The 21241-nt window shown below is 50.7% G+C and overlaps 1 protein-coding gene across 1 annotated transcript in view; it reads left to right on the top strand.

Annotated features, from left to right (window-relative positions):
• Positions 1 to 21241, top strand: part of ABCA13 (ATP binding cassette subfamily A member 13) — a 390771-nt gene that overhangs the window by 149414 nt on the left and 220116 nt on the right. The window contains exons 30-31 of the mRNA XM_058725626.1: positions 2005 to 2181; positions 4162 to 4468. Of these exons, the coding sequence (XP_058581609.1) occupies positions 2005 to 2181; positions 4162 to 4468 (484 nt within the window). The remainder of the gene's footprint in view (positions 1 to 2004; positions 2182 to 4161; positions 4469 to 21241) is intronic.

Raw genomic sequence — 21241 nt, 5'->3', positions numbered from 1 at the left:
TAGTTAAAACACACTTTTTAAAAAATAAAATAGTTTCTGGGGCACGTGGGTAGCTCAGTTGGTTAAGCGTCCGACTCTTGTCTTGGCTCAGGTCATGATCTCACGGTTCATGAGTTCGAGCCCTCTATCGGGCTCTACGTTGACAGCAAGCAAACTACTTTGGTTTCTGTCTCCCTCTCTCTGCCCCTCCCCTGCTCTCTTTCTCTCTGAAAAATAAATAAACATTAAAAACGCTAAAAAAGGAAGTAGTTTCTGGACAGCTGTATATAACAGAGCCTGCGTGTGGTGTTGTTTGGCGGGACCGGTGTGGCCTCAGACGGTTTCTGTCTGGAACAGAGGCTGTCATTACTCTGCGAGGGTGGTAATGGTGTTGACCCAGAGCCCTCACTGTTTCTGATCGGCTTTTCCCTAAAACGAACTTCTATCAAGTGGGTGGGAAAAAACAGCCCCAGCAATTCAGACCCTGAGCTTTTCCTACAGACGAATCAGGACCCAGAGTGTGGAATTCTCAAGGAATTGTGAGAGCCATAAAGTGTGTGTGAGTCCTGTTCTTCCTGCCCGACCCCGGAGTAGATTGAAGTGTTCTTGTCCATACGGATGTGGATGGTTGGCCTTCACTCCTGGCCCGCACAGCCCTCTGAACAGGCCCCGTGCGAGTGGGGGGCACGCTGGGGGTTCAGACACACTCTAAGATACAAATCTCCTTTTGTAACTCCCTAGGTAGAGAATTCACTCACTTTTCTCCACACATCCTTTTATTAAAAAAAAAAATTTTTTTTAATGTTTATTTATTTTGAGAGAGAGAGAGACAGAGCACAAACGGGAGAGGGGCAGAGAGAGAGGGAGACGCAGAATCCGAAGCAGGGTCCAGGCTCGGAGCTGTCAGCGCAGAGCCTGACTCGGGGCTCGAACTCACAGACCATGAGATCATGACCTGAGCCGAAGTCGGAGGCTTAACCGACTGAGCCCCCCAGGCGCCCCAAGTCTTTCATCTTATGAATCCTGAGCAGTCTGGTGTCTGGGGGTCTCCTGAGGAGTGAGGCCGTGGAGGATGCAGTGGTTCTCCTGACTGAACTGCAGGCACATGGGCCCCGCCCTATGGTGACACTGTGGCATTGGCCACTGTGGCAGGTGTGATGGCATCTCCTGTACAGAATCGTGCACAGGGCAGGCTTGTGGGATTCAGTCCCCTCCTTCCCACCGCCCCCCTCCCCCCCACCCCACCGACCCCGTGCCTGCTGAGCCCGTCTGGACTCCCTTCCTGCTTGGCGCTGAGTTCTGGGTGTTTTTCCCATGGCTGTGTCCTTTGGAGTCTCCACGTCTCTCTCTCCTGTGGTCTGGCTCCTCTTTGAAGCCAGAGCAAACCAAACGTCCTGAGTCCTCCTCGGCGTTTTGTCCTGACAGACGTTGCATGCATGGGTTCTGGAGCCCACACGTGCCGCTTTGAATCCCCAGCTCTCTTTCCACTGCAAACGCGCAGACCTGGACAGAGCACAGCAGGATCGGATTTTCCTCTGTGTTCCTTGATCACCGATGGCGGTTCTCGCAAAGTGCATGTGACAAAGCGAGCGGTTGTCACAAAACACCTGCTATTGGGGTGAATGCACGTTTTCTAGAGTTCCTTGCCACCGGGTTGGAACATTAACTTTTTTTGCCGGGTTCCATGTGCGAGGTCTCCTGTGTTGCTCACAGGCTTGCCACTGGAGCTTTCTTCTGCGTGGCCAGTTGCCCTGTGTCCTCTGGCCACTGCCCTGTGTCCCCTGGCCACTGCCCTGTGTCCCCGGGCCGCAGGCTCGCCCTCTGGTTCTTCCACGGTGAAGCAGGACCAGCATCATGGGACCATGGTCACTAAGTGGAGTAGATCCTCAGCAAACAGGTGGCACAATTTGCACACGAACAGAATGTGACTATTGAGTCATTTTTTCTACGGAAGGACTTTTTTCCCTTCGTAAGCCCTGGGCTGAGAGGAAAGCTGCAATGTCCTGTTACGCTTACTGTCCTCAGGAGTGAAGCTGGACGAGCTGTTTGCCCACGGGGACACCGGGCATCTCCATGTCCTGGGCCGTATCTTGGTCAACCTGTCCTCCTGTGTGATGCTGAACCGCTTCCAGGCCCTGGAGTCTGTCGCCAGCCTGGAGTCCAGAGCCCGTGAACTCATGCAGCAGAATGACTTCTTGGCCAGTGAGTATTCAGTGAAAACACACGCGCATGCGGGCCCGGCCCCAGTCGCCTGCCGTGTGTGTATTTGTCCCTAAATGTGCGTGACAATGGCTCAGAAAGACAAGAAGCCATTTCCCGGTAAAATACACCGAGCAGAAAGACTCCCCTTGAGTTGACGGGAAGACAGGCTGCATACGGGGCTGCTGGCTTCACATCCTGGGCCCCACACTACTCACTGCATCTGTTGTTACTGGTTTATGGTGTCGTTTGATGGTTACATCTCGCGTGATAAATTTTATCTTTCTGATTAAAGTTATGCTTTGATTTCCTCATCACTTTGTAAAAAAATTTTAGTTTTAATTTTATTTATTTATTTTGAGAGAGAGAGAGAGAGCAGGGGAGGGACAGAGAGAGATAGAGAGAGAGAGAGAGAGAGAGAGAGAGAGAATCCCAAGCAGGTCACAAGCTGTCAGCACAGAGCCTGATGTGGGACTCGAACTCATGAACTGTGAGATCATGACCTGAGCTGAAACCAAGACTCAGGTGCTTAACCGACTGAACTACCCAGGCGCCCCTTCCTTATCACTTGACGTCCTGGGGCTGGGCCAGGGGACAAGACAGCAGCCAATTTGTCTCCATTCATTCATGTTCATTTGCTCAGGATAAACGTGATGTGTTCTGTGCTCTCATCTTCATTTTGACTAATCGTCGAGTTAGTTCTTTATTTGGGTTTCTATGAGTTTGCTGAGGGCTGTGGAGACACAGGACCACAGACTGCCTTCAACAGCACAAGTTCAGCTTCTCATGGTTCTGGCCACAAGTCTGCGATCAAGGTGTCAGCAGGGGGCTGTCCTTCTGAGGCCATGAGGCGGAGTCTGCCGTGGTGCGTTGATGGCCGCCTTCTCCCGTGTCTCTTCTCGAGTGCCCTCTGTGTGTGTCGGGGTCCAAATGTCCCCTCTGTTGGAAGACGCCAGTCATGTTGGGTGAAAGGCTACCCTGATGACCTCCTTTGGAAATGATTACCCCCATTGTGATCTGTTTAACAGCTGTGATCTGCAAGGGGTTAGGACTTCACATGTGAGCTTTGGGGAGGGTCCATTCACACCCCCAACAGGCGTCGTGGATGAAATTCGGGAAATCCATGTGCCTTATGTTTACATTTTGGATGATCCATAACCCCAAAGAGGTCAGTTCCTCGTTTTACGTTGAAATCTAGTTGATACATGTTACGTCCATGTGGTTCGATGGCTCAGTCCCTCATGCTGTGCTCACCACGGGCGTGGCTCCCGTCGGCCACCACACCATCACCTGTGTTCCCCGTGCTGTGCCTTCTGTCCTGTAGTTCTTACACCTGGAAGCCTGGACCCCCACTTGTCATTCATAGGGAAGCATTTGTGATTCCAGAGAAGCAAAGCCCGATCATTTGAACAGCCTGGTGTCGTTTTTCAAGTTCTATAAAAATGCAAAAGGGATCATTTTCTTACAGATTTTTGTGTACAAATGATTTTGGTGCAAATAATTAAAGACGCCACAGTGGGGGGCACTTGGGTGGCTCAGTCACTTAAGCTTCCAACTTCTGCTCGGGTCATGATCTCACAGTTGGCGAGTTGGACCCCGCGTCGGGCTCCGTGCTGACAGCTCGGAGCCTGGAGCCTGCTTCAGATTCTGTGTCTCCTTCTCTCTCTGCCCCTCCCTGCTCACACTCTTTCTCTCAAAAATAAATAAACATTAAAAAATATATATATATTAAAAAAAAAAAGACACCACAGTGGGGGTTTATGAAAAATAGGAGAGAGTGTTCGCCAGGAAATTAGGCGGCCTCGGGTCTAACTTTCCCAGTCCCTGCCTGTGGAACACGGAGAATCAGCTTTGCGTCCCCGTGGGGCCTGTCCCCTTGCACAGAGAGGGTTGGACCCCATCTCACGGCCCGTCCAGTTGTGCTCGACCCGCGCTGACCCCGGGTGAGCCGCGCTGACCCTGTCTTCCCTTTCCTGCCGACAGGTGTCATATTCAACAGTTCGCTGGGCAGCGGAGACTCAGGGAGGCCGTCTCTGCGCCCGCCGCCCCACGTCACATACACCATCCGGACCAGCGTCTTACACAGCATGAGGACAGATTTGGTGAAAAACCCTTTCTGGAAGTTCCATCCTCAGAACCTACCGGCCGATGTGTTCAAGTACAACTACATCTTTGTCCCTTTGCAAGACATGATTGAAAGGGCCATCATCTCAGTGCAGACCGGGCAGGAGGCTGAGGAGCCAGCCACGCAGACACAGGCCATGCCGTACCCTTGTCACACCAGGGACCTGTGAGTAGCTGCCACGTGCCCCCCTGCCACGTGCCCGCTTTACAGTGAGAAGCGCCTTGCGTTTGGCGTGCCAAGTGCAGAGAAGTTCTGTGTAGTCACGCCAAAGAGCATTTAGAGAAAGTCCATCCCCCTGTTTAATTTCTTGAGCTGTCCAGATGCAAGGATAATTGTTGAGGTACTGTGATCGTGTAGGACTTGAGCTCTGACACCAGACTTACCCATAGCGTTAAAGACCCCTCGGAAGGAACTGGAACAGTATTCACAGGGGTTATGTGCGTCTGACTCCAAGGCCAGCCATCTGAGTTCGCGAAACAGAAGAAGGTCACTAGCTCTTCAGTGCAAATCCTTAAAAAGTCAATGTGCACCCCCTACTTTCTGGGAGGAAGGGGATTCTCGGAGGCCCGGGACAGTGGCTTAGGGACGTGTGAGGCAGTCTGGGAACACGCAGGAGTAAACTGGTGACTGGGCTCGTGACGTCCTTGCGGGGGAGAGGAGGGATGGTCAGTTATGGGCTGGAGCAGCTGGACCATAGCCCTGGAAGGAGAGTGGGGGGCAGGGCCAGGCGGGGTTGGCAAAGCAGAGTGGACAGCGTGCCCAGCTCCGGTCCCCTGGATGCCTGACATCCACCTTGCTGAGGGCCGCGAGCTCAGCCTTGAAGGATGTTGTTCCTCAAGCATCTTGTCCTGTGCCAGGCTGGAGGCCCCAGGCTGCAGGTGTGGGGAGCACGGGAAGAAAGAGCCAAGGGTGAGGTCATCAGAGGGACCACCCGGACTGCCTTCGCTATGAGAGCAGGGGGCAGATGCTGGTCCTTCCACAGAGCAGGGGCTGCCACGCAGAAGCCAGGCGACTGGGGCTGCGCTGGCCAGACAGGTGTCTCGATGTCTCACCCCTCCTTCCTGTCTGGCCACATGCCTTCTGCATAGCAGGACATCAGTACGTTTCATGAGGCGAAAGGCAGTATTCCCACTGTGCTAGGAGCAAAGGCTGTACCCTGCAGGATTGTCCTTCTAAGAGCTTGGTGGAGACAACAGGGGTCAGGAACAGAGGCTAGGGTGTCATTTTACCCCAGGCTCTGCCTCACTGTGCAGACCGTTGGTAAGCCTCTTAACTTCCTTGTGTGTGTTTTTTTTAACGTTTATTCATTTTTTTGAGGGACAGAGTGTGAGTGGGGGAGGGGCAGAGAGAGAGGGAGACACAGAATCCGAAGCAGGCTCCAGGCTCTGAGCTGTCAGCACAGAGCCCGACATGGGGCTCGAATCCATGAACTGTGAGATCACAACCTGAGCAGAAGTTGGACGCTTAACCGACGGAGCCACCCAGGCACCCCTTAACCTCCTTCTTTGTAAAGTGAAAGCTTCTCTTTCCTTTCGGGGTGATGATCGTGTCAGCTTTGAACATTTTCTGCCATCGCTCTTCTCCTGAATTATTTTTCTGGGAGGCATTGGCACCAAGAGCAGAAACCGAGGGAACGACTGTTCCTGGCAAAGCGTCAGGCACCAAACCTCACCACAGACCAAATTCCAGGGCCTTGTGGGGTTTAATGACCTGTTTCCAGAAATCGACTTTTTACGATGCTCTCTTTTTAGCCGAATCTCGGGAAGGTCGCGTTCTGAAAGCCTCTTTCTAGCTCTTAAGCATGCTGTTGACCGTTGCCCTGGAAGAGGGGCCCTGCGTGCGGGTACAATGTGCAGACTCCCTCCAGTCCTGTTCGCAGGACAAAGTTGGGGTTCGATTCGTCCCCCCGGACGCAGGGTGGGCCCCAGGAGGGTGTGTTGGGAAGAACGATACACATTTCTGCAAACAGCTTATTGTCGAGGCGGAGGTGGCCTGCCAGGTCCCTGGTGCTTGGCTAACGGGCTTGGTGACGGGGTGGGACGGAGGCCGGGTAGGGTCGCGAAGGTGTGCCCTTTCACCCTTCGATGGTAAGTTCTTGTGGATGAGACACATTCGGGCCTCGGGCTGGAGTGAGCCGAGAGCCCCGCAAGAGTCCCTTTCCTTTTTCTGTCTGGAAGCGTAGCTGACATACGGTGGTACGTCGGTTCCGGGCATAGAACACAGGGACTCAGCAGTGCTGGACACAGCTCAGCGCCCACCACGCTAAGGGTACTTAACCGTTTGTCACCGTATGTGACTGCACTATTACCGACTCCATTCCCTACGCCGTGCTTTTCGTCTCCCTGACTACTTGGTTTATAACTGGAAGCTTGTGCGTCTTTATCTCGTCATCTGCGCCACCCATCCCCCACCTCTGGCAACCGCCAGCTCGGTCTCTGTATTTATGCTTCTGTTTCTGTGTTTCTGCCATTGTTTGTTTGTTTACTTTGGTTTTGCAGATTCACAGGGAAGCGAGATCACATGGTATTTGTCATTCTCTGTCTGACATTTTCCACTTAGCGTTATACTCCCTAGGTCCTTCTGTATTGTCGCAAATGGCGAGAGTGCATCCTTTTCTACGGCCCAGTAATATTCCGTTGTATCCGTACCACATCTTGTCTATCCATTCGTCTATCGATGGACACTTGGGTCGAAACATTCCCACCTTGGGCTGAGTGAGCCGAGTGTCCTGCCGAGATCCTGGGTCATGGATTCAGTGTTACTATTCCCTCCCTGGGACAGCACAGCACCGTTTCTCGGAAGTCTTTGAAGGAGGTGAAGAAGTATTCTCCTTGACTGAGAGATTAAAGTCTTTGAGGCTCTCATCACCGCATACCCTTCTTTTATTTCTAGTCCTAGAAAGCGTCTGTATCTGCAGGGCTGGGTGAACCTATAGTAGGCTGAGGCACAGTTGAGATCTAAGATCCTGGCGCTCGGCCACCTGAGCGATCATTGGGCAGCCCGGTGTAGACCACAGAGCACACTTGTGCAAATTTTTTAGTGGCTCCCTGCTATGTGCTGAATAAGTTATATTGTCGTTAATGTGCTCATTTATTCAACTATATATGTGTACCATTTGTCAGTCCCCAGACCTGGGTGCGTCAGTGAAGGGACAGGTAGAAATCCCTGCTCTCGTGACTGAGTTCAGGGACGCGGCGGGTCTACACAAACGATAAAGGAGAAGCTTGAATTGAATACTGGAAGGTAGTAAGAGCCAGGGTGGCCAGAGCGCCCAGAGGAATCATTAATGTGGTTAGGGTCAGCCCTGCCAAGAAGGTGACATTCAGTCTGTTGAACGTGAAAAATTCCACTGAGTAAATTAATTAAAGATCAAATGGGCTTTGTTGGAGGGTTCCTGAATCAGGCACCTTCCCTTTTGGCAAATACAAAGCTCCCAGAGCTGGAGGAAAGGAAAGGCTTTTAAAGGCAAAAGGAGGGTGTTCAAGGAAATGATTGGCAATGAATGGATAGTTTCAGGCAAGGCCTCCCTCCCAGGGGAGCGGAAGGTGTCTGTGGGGACAGTCTCAGTCTTGCCCCGCAGGTAATTTCAGTTGACTGGTTACAGTTTACACACTTCCTGGTGAGTTGGAACTACACTTAGGCTAAGCTTTGAGTCTTGGTTTGCCAATGTGGGGCTTGGCACAAGTGACTGTTCTGGGTCTGTTGTCTCTTTCTTTTTTAGTTATTATTATTTTTATTTTTGAGAGAGTGCACAAGTGGGGGAGGGGAAGAGAGAGAGGGAGACAGAGGATCAGAAGTGGGCTCAGCACTGACAGCAGCGAGCCCGACGTGGGGCTTGAACTCGCACACCTCGAGATCATGACTTGAACCGAAGTTGGTCACTCAACCCACTGAGCCACCTGGGTGCCCCCCTGTCGTCTCTTTCTTAGCAGAGGACCAACTGGAAGAGTTATAGAAGCACAGGAAAATGTGTTCTAGGCCAGAGGAGTGGCCAGCCAGGGCAAGGGCCCTGGGGCAGGCGTGGCCTGGTGTGTGAAGAGGCCCCGAGCAGAGGGCACAGTGTACGAGGGCGAGAGCAGGGACCGAGGTGGAAAGTGGTCAGATTCTGGTTGCTTTCAGAAGGGAGGCGGCAGACAGGGAGGGTGTGACTGAGAGACATCCACACAGATGATTTTTGTCCAAGGGCGTGGACTGTGAGGTGCTGGGCCTTTGGGTGGAGAAGGTTGGGGGATGGAGATAGCAGCTGGGTAGGGACCCGTCTGGGTGCCTTTGGGACCCTGGTGACACGTTGAGCAGGAGGCAGTCCAGGGGGTCGTCAGCGTCTGATGGATGAGACTGGATGGCACCATTGCGGTGGGAGTGCCTACAGAGGAACAAGGCAGGCCCTCGGCAGGGACAGGGCTCTGGGACAGGGCTCTGGGACAGGGCTGGAGAAAGCACCCCTGGGCTGGGGTGAGGGCTGGGAGTGGTCTGGGGCCTGCAGAGTGGCCAGTGCGGCTCCCAGGTGGGACAGAGGGTCACTGGGGCCCTCCTCAGGATGGTGGCCAGTGTGGGGGGGCCCAGAGGAGGCTGGAGGTGGGAAGGGACAGCTGGAGACTTGAGTGCAGACCAGCTAGGAGCCTGCTGTGTGTGGGGGTGGGGAGAAGCCGGTGGTGGCTACCAGGGAATTTGGGTAGCAGAAGACAGCTGGGGGAGGAGGTCTTAATAGGAGGGGCCCCTGCACACAAGGGCAGTGTGTCCATGGTAATGAAGTCTGCTCAAGTTGATTTACGTAGGCGGTTCCGCCTTCTGAGAACACAGCTCTCCCTCCTTTCCTACCCCCTCCCTCCTCTCCATGCCCCTCCCCCACCCTCCTCCCTCCCTCCTCCTCGTCTTTCCTTCCCTCCCTCCCTCCTTCCCCCATCTTCCTCCTCCCTCTCTCTGTCCCCCTCCTCCCTCCCACTCTCTCATCCACTATTGGCCAGCAGCCCAAGGAAGTGCTATTCTGAGGGGCGTGCACTGGGAAATGTTCTCCTGGGATTTGCAGACTTGGGCGGATCAGGACCCCTGACTACTTAAGGCTCCTCTCAGCCCCAAGCTTCCCCGGGGGGGTCATCACAGGACAATTCCCCAGTGGAGCCCTGGCAGACTTCATGAGTACAAAGTCCAGTGTTCATTCATTGCCCAAGAGAGTGAGGCAACTTCATTGAAAGGTTTTCAGAAACACGAAAACCACATCAGTACTCCGGGATTGTTTTATACACAAAAAGAAGGTTTCCCTGGAGAAGTCCAGAGTGACGGGCCGACAGGGATGCTTGCTGCCTCTGGAAGAAATCAGCCCGATCCCCCGCTGACTGGCCTGAGGCCCCTCACTGTACACATTTTTCTTGCTTCTTTTCCTGGGGATTTACTTCACCTGAACGAATTAAGCCCCTCTGTCTTATATTTGGTGAATGGCTCTCGTTTGCGGTAGAAGTCCACCTTCCTGATGACCCGTGGGGCCCAGAGACCCGGGTTCCCTTCTGTGTCCCCGAGGGACGGATTGTGTGGAATTGGTTGGTGACACCATCCAGAGTGGGGAACACAAGAAGTACAGTTTTGTATCCTTTCTCGTGCCCATCAAAGCTCAGATGGGCTCCTTGCCCTGCCTGGGAGACAGGTGTTTTGTTCAAACCCCAGGTGACGGTTTATCCAATGTTCCCTGTATTTTCCCACGTCACCAGTGCCCGTAATAATGCTTCTCTTAAAGGTGTGTCACACGTTCACACACATCTCATTCATCCTTGGAGGGAAACTTATAAGATAAATATCGCTGAAAAATGGAAGCTGAGATGGGTCAGAGTTATTCTTCGCGGGGTCTCATGCCCCCTGAATGCCCTTCACTCCCCTGGGAGCTATGCATCACCACTTTTAAGCATTTTATGTGGGATTCTGTGTCTACACCTTGGTCACTCAGCTGTTACTTCACTCTGTCTGTGAACGGCTGCCTTATATTTTCTTCTGTTTTCATCGGACCCCGGGGTCGACCGTTGTTAACTCTGGGTGTGTGCCGGTTAAGGGTGTTCTGATGGCCTGAGTCTTAGTGCCTGCGGACAGAGATGCTGACTGTCATATAATCAAAGGGGCAGTTCTGTGCAATGAGGCGTCCCAGCCAAAGTCCTCGTTTAGAAACAAGGCGAGTTTCTTCCCCAATTCGTTCTCCCAGCAGACGTTGTATTTTGTTCACATCACCGTATGGCATGCAGTTTTCTAGGTGCTGGGAGGGCTGCGGAGGTGAGGAACGGAGGACCCTTGAGCCAAGAAACTGCTTAGGGCAGTAGATGCTGTGTGTTTAGAGCCCGGGGGAGGCGCCAATGGGCTGTGACAGTGACCTGAGCGGGTGGTCCCAGCTGGCTGCCAACTGGCCACGGGCACAGGTGTGGGTGTTCCTCCTGTTTAGGGCACCTGCGCCCAGCTCCTTAAGGGGTTTCCTAAGTGGAGGACCAGAAAGGTGTCCCTTGTGTTGATGAGGGGAGTTTGGAAAGAACCTGAGGATGGGGGCTGGTTGCCAGGGAGACCGCCCACGTGGTCTCAGGGGCGGGGCTATCGGCCCCACCTCCTGACCTCAGGAGGAGGGGCTGCAGGGGGGCTGCCCACGTGGTTCCAGGGGCGGAACTGTCAGCCCCACCCCCTGGCCTCGGGAGCCCCACCCCTTGACCTCGGGAGGAGGGGATGCAGGTTGGATCCATCACCAATGGCTGATGATTTCATCAATCAGGCTCCTGTAATGACACCCCCATAAAACTCAACAGACGGTCCCCAGAGCTTCTGGGTTGGTGAGCACGTGGAGATGGGGGGGACAGTGGGCCCCGGGGCGGCAGGGAGCTCGGCGCCCCCTCCCCATCCGCGCCCTGGGCAGCTCTCCCTTCCCTCTGTTCCTGACTTAATCCTTTTACAACAGACCAGCGATCTAGTGAGCGATCTGTCCCCCGAGTCCTGTGAGCGGCTCCGGCCAGTTCGCCAAACCCAGGGAGGGGTTGTGGGAGCCTCTGGTTTATCACGTTGAAAAACAAAATTCATCCTTGTATTTTGAAGACCTAGTTGGCTTTATGAAGTGATTCCCGATCGGGCAGCATCCCTTGTAGCAAGGGGAGGGCAGCTCTGGGATGCTGCCCAAAATGGAAGGTGTTTCTGGGAAGGGAGGCAGGGTGAGCACTCATCCCCAAAGGAAAGAAAGGATTGTTACCTCCCTTAGGGGAAGGGCTGGGCGTCTCATTAGGTGGATCACCTCAACTTCCTCTGGGAAGAAAGGGCCTTTGTGACCGATTATGTCATTGGTGCAGATCAGAAAAGTCCCGATTGAGTTAAAATCCCACTCTTGAAGAAATTGAAATAACAATTAAGTCTTAGTTTGTGTTCCTGGAGGCAAGTGACTCTACCCAGGGTCTGTGGCTTGCTTACTTGTCTCTTTTTTATAAATGTTTTTTTTTTTTTTTTTAAATTTATTTTGAGAAAGTGAGAGAGATAGAGAGATAGGGAGGGAGCAGGGAGGGGCAGAGAAAGAGGGAGAGTGAATTTCAAGCAGGATCCGCACTGTGATTGCAAAGCCCAACGCTGTAGGGGGGCAGGGGGAAGGGGAGGGCTCCATCTCATGAACTGTGAGATCATCAACCTGAGCTGAAACGCTCAACCAACTGAGCTGCCCAGGCGCTCCTGTGGCTTTCTTTTTAACCATAGGTCATCAGAGTACCTGGATTTGCAAAGGGCTTCAGAGGAGCATGTGTGTGTACGTGTGTGTGTTGGAGTGCGTGGGTGCACCACGCGGGCTTGTGGAACTGAGCCCTTGACCTGTGGGATGTGACGCCACCTTCAGGTCGTGTCACAACTGAGTTGCACTGTAGGACACCGGCTGGTGCCCGAGAATTGCTCAGTGGTGGGGGAGCCCCCAGCCCCCAAGCTGGGATTGTGTGCTCAGACCTTTGAATTAGGAACGCTTTTAATAGGAGGGCTTGATGAAGAGGGTTTTTGTCCCCAGAGTCTGAGTTACAGTTCCAAGAGTTGGCTCCTTGTGCATGCTGGGTCCCTTTCTAATGCCATGATGGCTTTCAAGCATTTGCGATCCCCTTAGAATCTCACTCTTGGAATCACAAGGGCACTGGCCTGAAAAAGCTGCATTTGGGGACCAGGTCTGGCTGGTCTCAGACCTTGAGCCGTGATTTGACACTTCGGTTGCTCAAGATTGTCACCGGGAATGGCGTTGCTAACTGGCCGCCTGTCTACCTCCCTGGCTTGGATGTGCTGAACCCGACCTGGGAAGGGGACAAGACCAGGCCGGTGAGTGGGCTGGGTACCCCCCTGGCTGCCCAAGCCCCTCTGGGCAGACCTCCCTGCTCAGATGTTCCTCCAGGTACCGTGTTCAGAGCCAAGGTGGGATTGCTGTTCTGGGTGGTGCAGTGTGCAGAGAGGAGGCATGCGTGTGGGCACCCTTCTTTCTCCCTGACCTTCTTGAGAGTTACCAAACTTGGAACAGCGAGGAATGGGACACCTGGGCGGCTTGGTTGTTTGAACGTCTGACTTGGGCTTAGGTCATGATCTCGCGGTCTGTGAGTTCGAGCCTCACGTTGGGCTCGCTGCTAGTAGGCTGGCAGCACAGAGCCCCCACTTGCGCTCTCCCCCGAATAAATAAATATTAAAAAAAGAAAAAGAAAGCAAAGAATGGACCTCAAATTCCCCTTCCCTCACTGACACCCAGCGTGCATACGTCTGGCGCAGGTTGGAGGACACAGAGTAAATGTGAGCCTCAGGGGCCCCACCTGCCACCCTCCCCATCCGGTCACCAGTCATGGCCCGCAGCCACTGTGCTAGGGAAGGAATGCAAACAGAGCTGGCCAGCAGGCGTGGGACCTTGGCTGTACCTCAGCCGACTGGCCTGAGTCTCCCAGAGGGAGCAGAGAGGGGACGGGAGGGTAAGACAGGTGCTGGTCCTTCCCCTCAGCAGCCGCCTTGCAGGCTTCTGGGCCCGACATCCTCCTGGGATGTGGTGTGGGGGGCGCTGGGGGAAGGTCCGGAGGGGGGCAGTGGGCAGAGGCTGGGCTGACATGGGGGAGGGGTGTGGGGTCTGGAAATTGACCACCAGTGTGCATCTCTAGTCGTGCATATCGAGTGAGAAAAACAGAAGCCGATCATTCTGTGGTTCTTTCGCTACGTGTGACTTTGGTCTAACGTGCTCATCACTTTTCCGTCTTTGAGCTCACTGGATGTGCTAATAGAGACAAGCCACAGAGAAAACACTGTTAGCAAGGGGTCATTAGAATGTAAGTCAAGCATTTGCCCCCTTCAGAACTGGTGACAATGTTTAGGAAGATCAAAGTGTCCTCTTAAGGAGGCTTACATAAATACGAGCTTTTGATTTCCTATTTGCAAGCATTTACTGATAGGGCTTTTGTGTGGGTTCCAGAGTAGGGATCAATACGCAGAAGGATCTGGAACATACTTGTTTGATTTTTGCTGTCTGGACAGCAGGAGCGGATGAACATCCTATTCTGGCCTCTCTCGCTTTAATGTGTTTCTTGTTCCTTTTTTTTTTTAATTGTTAGCTTTATAAGCCAATGATTATCAAGAGAAATCCTACTTCCTTCCTTCTTCTGATACATCGGGGTTGTATTCTGTTCTGTTTTGTTTGGGGACCAGTCCTCCATGCGTTGTGGTGATACGTACTTCACATGCTCGACATTGTGAATCTTGCCAAGAGCCCGTGCTCGTTCTTCTTTGGAAAACGACGGGTCCAGCACCTGCCACGTGTCAGGCACTGTGGTCGACTGGCGTTCGTGGACCCGGGAAAAGGTGTCATCCCTGCCTGCGGGAGGCTTGCAGCTCCTGGGACAGGAGGACCACAGGAAGGCAGTGTCCCCTCCTCTGTGGAGGTCCTGAGGGGGAGCATCAAAGGGCCCCGTCAGACCTTGTCACCCAGTGTGGAGGTCGGTGGAAGCCGGGAGCCATCAGCTTGCCATCCAGCCTCCCCTGCGATGAGGTGCTGGAGAGGAGAAGCCAGGCAGCCCATCGAAACTTCTTCCCCCTCCTCCGCCCGCTGTGCTTGTGCCTCTGACATGCTTTTCTTCCCAGAGGTTTGTTTTTGATTTTTAATTAAAAAAAAAACCAAGTTTTTTTTTGAGAGAGATAAAACGTGAGTGGGGGAGGGGCAGAGAGAGAGAGGGAGACACAGAATCCGAAGCAGGCTCTGAGCTGTCAGCACAGAGCCTGATGCGGGGCTCGAACTCACAGACCGTGAGATCATGACCTGAGCCTAAGTTGGATGCTTAACCAACTGAGCCACCCAGGCGCCCCTAATTTTTTAATGTTTTAAAGTAAACTCTATACCCAACGTGGGGCTCGAACTTACAACCCTGAGATCTAGAGTCACATGCTCTCCCTGCTGAGCCAGCCTGGCACTGGAGTTTTAAAAAAATTCATTGTGTGCTTTCGGTATGTTCTTGGTCTGGTTTTTCTTCTTCATGGAAACATATTTGGACTTCATTCATCGATGCTCTTTGTCTTTTCTAACTTATTTGTGACGTGTGCTTTTATGTTTGTTACTTACTTGCTTTCCGTACCTTCAATACATTGTGTTGTTCCTTTGATATTTGAGACCAGTGTTTAATTTGTTATATTTATTTATTTTAATAAAGCCACTTCTTAATTGTTATTTTATTTTTGATAGAGAGAGAGAATCCCATCAGACGCAGAGAGAGAGGGAGGGAGAGAGTGTGGAACCTGATTTGGGGCTTGAACTCACAAACCATGAGATCATGACCTGAACCAAAGTCTGTCGCTTAACTGACAGAGCCACCCGGGCACCCCTACCTAATTCATTATATTTAGTGTTCTTTTTTTTCCTTTAATTTATGTAGTTACCTCAGATGATGACTTTCCTTTCAACCACTATTTTAACCGTGTCCCCTCAATCTGACGTGTGGCTAAAAATTCATTGTTTTTTACGTACGTGGAATATGGATGTCTGTAGGCTTCTTTTCCCAAGAGCTGTTTCAGTCAAGTTTCTTTTAATTTTTGAGTGGAAGTCCTCAAGAGTTCACAGAGTTACTCAGTGTGCTTATGATAAGAAAAAGAAAAAGAAAATAGGGGCGCCTGGGTGGCTCAGTGGTTAAGCATCTGACTCTTGGTTTTGGCTCAGGTCATGATCTCACGGTTCATGGCTTTAAGCCCACTTAGGGCTCTGCACTGCTGGGGTGGAGACTGCTTGGGATTCTCTCTCTCTCTCCCTCTCTCTCTCTGCCCCTCCCCATCTTGCTTGCGCTCTGTCTCCCTCTCTCAAAATGAATAAGGTTTAAAAAAAAATTAAAGTTAATCTGGTGATAGCATTTTTAAAATCAGATTGACACTCAAAACTGTATCATGCACTAATTGCCAACTTCTGTTGATGGACCCTAATTTTTATATTGCCATCACAAAATATTGTCTTTGGGGCACGTGGGTGGCTCAGTCAGTCAAGCGACTTTGGCTCAGGTCATGATCTCATGGTTCATGAGTTTGAGCCCCGAGTTGGGCTCTGTGATGACAACTCGGAACCTGGAGCCTGCGTCAGATTCTGTGTCTTCCTCTCTCTCTGCCCCTCCCCTGCTTGTGCTTTGTCTCTATCTCTCAGAAATAAAAAACATTAAAAAAAAAATAAAAAAGAAAAAGATGTCTTTATCATTTCTACATTTTGAAATAATAGCATTTTTCTCTATCAAGTAATATAGAATCTACTTTTGTGAAAGATTTATGGGTTGTTGACCCTTTGAATGCTGTGCACAGCTGTGAATAATTGTGTTCTGAGTGTATTTAATGTTTTGTGCACGTAAGTCTACCTTGTATGAAATTAAATTGATGACCTCTGCTTTTTTTCCTTCCTTTCTTTCTCTCTCTCCCCCTCCACCTCTGTATTCCCATTTGCTTGATGTGCCTTTGCCCCTCTGTTCATTTTAGACTTTTCTGAAGCTTTTTGTTTCAGATGTGTCTCTTGTATGTCTCATATACCTTCTTATATGGGTGAAGTTAGCTGTGCAATAGCATTAAGTGAAGTTTCATGTATATGTGTTCCTAGTTAAGTATTTTTCTATACTTATAATTTTGCTTTTATATTTTTTAAATTATTTTTTAGATGTTAGTTTTTTGAAAGAGAGCAAGCAGAGGAATACGGAGGGAGGGGGGTGAGGGGGAGACAGAGGATCTAAAGCAGGCTCCGCCACTGACAGCAGAGAGCCCGATGCGGGACTTCAACTCATGAACTGAGAGATCATGACCTGAGCTGAAGGCAGACACTTAACCGATGGAGCAACCCAGGGACCCCCTTGTTTAAAATATTTTTATTTTATTTAATTCTTTTTATAATTTCACTTTTAAATTTTGCTCACATTTAGTAATGATTTATTGTTGTTCTGGTGGTTACCTTATACTGAGAACATTCTATAAATAATGTCAGCCTCTGGGGTGCCTGGGTGGCTCCGTCGGTTAAGTGTCTGACTTCGGCTCAGGTCATGATCTTGTGGTTCACGAGTTCAAGCCCCACATTGGGTTCTATGCTGACAACTCAGAGCCTGGAGCCTGCTACGGGTTCTGTGTCTCTCCCTCTCTCTGTCCTCCCCCTGCTCACACTCTCTCTCCCTTTCTCTCTCTCTCTCTCTCCTCAAAAGTAAATAAACATTGAAAAAAAATCAATATTTTTATTTTTACCATGCAAAATAAAAATGAAGTAATTTCTCTTCTTCCATCACTAACATTTTCCTCACCATCATGCAATTTTAGTTGATATTATCTCCACGTCTTGGATTGTACCAGGAAAGATGTCTGTGCTTATGTTCTACATCTGTCATGGTTGAACAAAGAGCCTGATTTGGGCATTCACCAACTTATTCTTTCTCTCTGACTCACGTCCCATAAACTGCCAATTTTTGTCTGTTGTATCATTTCTGCATTTTAGGGGACATAACATTTCCAGTCTATCTTGTCATCTGAATTTCCAGTTTTGTTTTAGTCTTACTTTTATTGGAATACATATTCATTGCATAGCATTACCCTCGCACTGCAATTTACTGGTCATCCTTGGGTGGGCTAACATTTGTCTTCTAGTAATTTCCCCCGGATGAGCTTATGAGATAATTTAACCTGATTTCTTACACACTTAAAACGTTTTGCAGCATTTATATTTGAAAGGCAGCTTGGCTGGATACGAAATCCTTGACTCACCATTTCCTCAAGTATCTTGTAGAAATAACTCCGTTATGTTTGGCCTTGAATGTGATTATGGAGCAGTCTAAGGCCACTTTGATATTTCCCTGCTTTTCCTGAACCTGGTAATTTTGGCAAGCTGGTAGGAACTTGAAAATTCAATCAATTTCGTGGGATCCATTTCACTGTTGACCATTCTAGAATAATTTTCCATGGCACAAGATAAGACTTTTCAATGTGTATATTTGAGTTTTCTGGTATGGAAACTTTTGATGTTTTCCAACATTACCAATTTCTTATCTTCCACTATTTGGTTTTTCTTCTTCAGGGACTCCGATTGCATAGATTTCTTTACCTTGTGTTTCTTAGCCATAAAATTTCCCAATTTGCTTACTTATTTATTTATTTTTAGGTTTGTTTATATATTTTGAGGGAGAAGGAGAGCATGAGCAGATCAGGGGCAGAGAGAAAGAGGGAGAATCTCAAGCAGGCTCTGCACTGTCAGCGTGGAGTCCATTGTGGGACTCGAACTCACGCACCGTGAGATCATGACCTGAGCCAAAATCAAGAGTCGGATGCTTAATTGACTGAGCCACCCAGGTGTCCCTAAATTTCCCTAATTAAAAAAAAATACCTTTTTAAAAAATTTATTTGTTTCTTTTAGTTGTGTTTCAATTTTCCGTGTTCCTCACTATGTTTTGGGCAGTTATCGATTTGACCTGTGCTTCGTCTAATTATGTCCTCATTTGTGTGGTGGCTGTTGTTTTCCTGATGTTTCTTTCCACATTCTCACATTCTTCCAGTTCACATTTTGGACCTTCTTGCCGTCTTGCCATCTCCTCACTGAATTGTAGCAGCTCTGCGGTGGGGTGCTTTTCACGTAGGGAATTGCCCTACTGAATCTTTTGAAATTGATAGCAACAAATACATCCACAATTAAAAAAAATTTTTTTTTTCTTAATGTTTATTTATTTTTGAGACAGAGAGACAGAGCATGAACGGGGGAGGGTCAGAGAGAGAGGGAGACACAGAATCCGGAGCAGGCTCCAGGCTCTGAGCTGTCAGCACAGAGCCTGACGCAGGGCTCGAACTTGGGAACGGTGAGATCATGACCTGAGCCGAAGTCGGAAGCTCAACTGACTGAGCCACCCAGGCACCCCTGTTGACGATTTTCATCTGCTTAATGTAGCCGTCTTTTTGGGCAGGTCTTCATTTGTTAATAACTGTGAGACGCACCCACCTGTATTCCTTACATAGATGTGCTGGATTTGTGCTTGGTATCGTTTTGAACGAATTGGGTATTCCTGCCCGGTTGTTTGCAAGAGAGTCCCGTCAGTGTGACGACCAGGTGACGTTAATGGCTACACAGCTCGGAGGCTCTCTTTTCCGTGGCCCCAAGGACCGAGCGCCTCCTGCAGATACGTGTCTTCTTCGTGTAACGCTCGTCGTCTCTTTCCCTGGAGATAGGGTCTGGGCGCAAGAGTGGCTCCAGACACCACCCACCTTCACATGCAGCCTGGCACCCACTGGACACATCCTGTTCCATGTGTTGTGCCCTCAGATCATGCCCCTAGACTGTAGGCAGTGCAGTTTGGGGGCGCCTGCGGGGCTCCGTCGGTTGAGCGTCCGACTCTCCATTTTGGCTCAGGTCATGATCTCATGGTCCGTGAGTTCGAGCCCCGTGTCGGGCTCCGTGCTGCCAGTGTGGAGCCTGCTTGGGATTCTCTCTCTCTCCCCTTCCTGCTTTTTCTCACTTTCTCAGGATAAACTAAAGACAAATGAAGAAATGAAGATACAAAGCGCAGTGTTGATGGGAACTTCTAGGTCTACAGGGGGTAGGGTTTTGCCTCATTCATCTCTTACCTACTTTTTTGTGTGACTCCTTCTTGACCTTGCTTATTTTTAGCAGCTGTTTCCGGTACTTTCAAGCGGCATGCATGTGCAGAGCGTCTGGGCATTGTCTGGGGTCTGGGGTAGTGGCTGCAAGAACCCCAGAGTTGGGTTTACTCAGTTTCTGGCCTCTCGTGACACTCTCCTTTACACGGGTGCAGGGGTCCACGGGGCATGCCCTCCTAGCCCCAGACACACATAGAATCCTGACTCCGTGTGGCTTCTGGAATAACTCACACGGAATCTTAACGTTTGTGTGTGATGCTTATTGGCTCCTTTGTAAGACCCGCGGTGCTGGAAGCACAGAGGTCAACAGCCATCAATTCCAGTGCTTTTAAGTAAAAAAGGATAAAGTTCATGAACAGACATGAACTTTTTTCCTCCCCACCCACACCCCCCCCCCCCCCCCCGTAAGCGCTGTATTCGTTGTTTTTAACTTTCCAGGCGATCCAAGCTTCATTTTTGTGGCAAATTGGGTTACTCCAGAGAAGAGATGTCATTTGTGAGATGAGCAGGTGTAAAGAGTATATGGGCACTTCCTGCTATAAAACACTATAAAAACAATGACTCAAAATCCCTAGAAAAATCACAAAACCGAGTAGCGCATGAGTTGACTACATGCCGTCGCCGTATAGCCTACCAGTGAGCTGATAATTTCGCTTTAAGATGTGATTCACCCCGTGGATCGCTCACTATAGTCGTCTTAAGCAGAAAAATGGATAAAAACGAAGAAATTACCCCCACTCCCCTTTTATGTCCTCATTCACGGTTTCATGAACAAATATTTTTGGCTTGCACTATGTGGCCGGCCTTTGCCAAGCAGAGGAAGCGCAGTGGGGGTCCCTCCCTGACGGGCTCACCGTCCGGTGTGAAGGGCCGAGGGTCCACACTGGAGATAACGCTCTAAGGGGAGGTCTGGGGGTGGGTGGGGCCCAGCCAGAGGGTTCTGTCTCCAGGTCGGCATCTTCGCCGGCAGCTTTGTCCACACTGCAGCAACCCTGCTTTCCTCTGTCTACGCTGCATTCGGTGGTCTTTTTAAAATCCATACACCTGATATGTCCCCTCTTTGTTTCCCTCTCCCCATTCCAGAACCCTTTTGTCAGCCCTCGCCTGGACATGTGGAATTCTTGCATGATGTGGCCCCAGCTAACGTGCCACCCCCCCGCCTCCGTGTCCTAATCCACACCATCCTTGGCCACCCCTGAGTCTTGCCCCTGACAGTCACGCCACTGTCCCCTGTCCTCGCACCTGCTGTCCCTCTGCCTGGAGCCATGTCCCTTCAGATTCCTGTGGGGCCCATTTCCTCTGTCTGTTCTCCACAGACACCCTGGCCAACTACCCGATTTGAGATCTCCTCCCTTCCATGGCCGAAGCCGTTTTTCACATATTTGACACTATGCCGTGTGTCTCCTTGTGCTGGCTTATGCTAAGTGCCGCCACCCCCCAGTGGAAAGCAGGATCCTTTGTGACAGGGCCTTTCTCTCTGGTTCGTCTGCATACCACATGTCCACTAAAATGGCTTGCCCCTTTGGGTGGCCTCGGTGATGAATCAAATAATAATAACATGTGGGTCTCGAGCGCAGAGGGTAAGGGGGGAAGAGGCAGAGTGCAGGGTTGGGGTGCGAATCCCATGTTTAAAGGAGAAGTCACAGTGAAGGAAAGAGAGGAGATTGACGGAAAGCTGGGAGTTGTTCTGGAAGCGAACAAAAGGAGGGAAGGAGGGACCTGTCACCGGCGTCAGACACAGCTGAGAGCTCAAGAAGGAAAATAGTGGAGAAATTCCCATTGGGATTGAGGCATGGCTGTCATGGGTGTTCTAGACAGGGGTCATGTCAAGGGAAGCCTGGGTGGCCCGGTCGGTTAAGC

Source organism: Neofelis nebulosa, chromosome 4 (assembly GCF_028018385.1).
Source record: "Neofelis nebulosa isolate mNeoNeb1 chromosome 4, mNeoNeb1.pri, whole genome shotgun sequence".
NCBI classification, from domain to species: domain Eukaryota; kingdom Metazoa; phylum Chordata; class Mammalia; order Carnivora; family Felidae; genus Neofelis; species Neofelis nebulosa.
The sequence above is the reverse complement of the archived record's forward strand: the minus strand, read 5'-3'. Positions and strand labels throughout refer to the sequence as shown.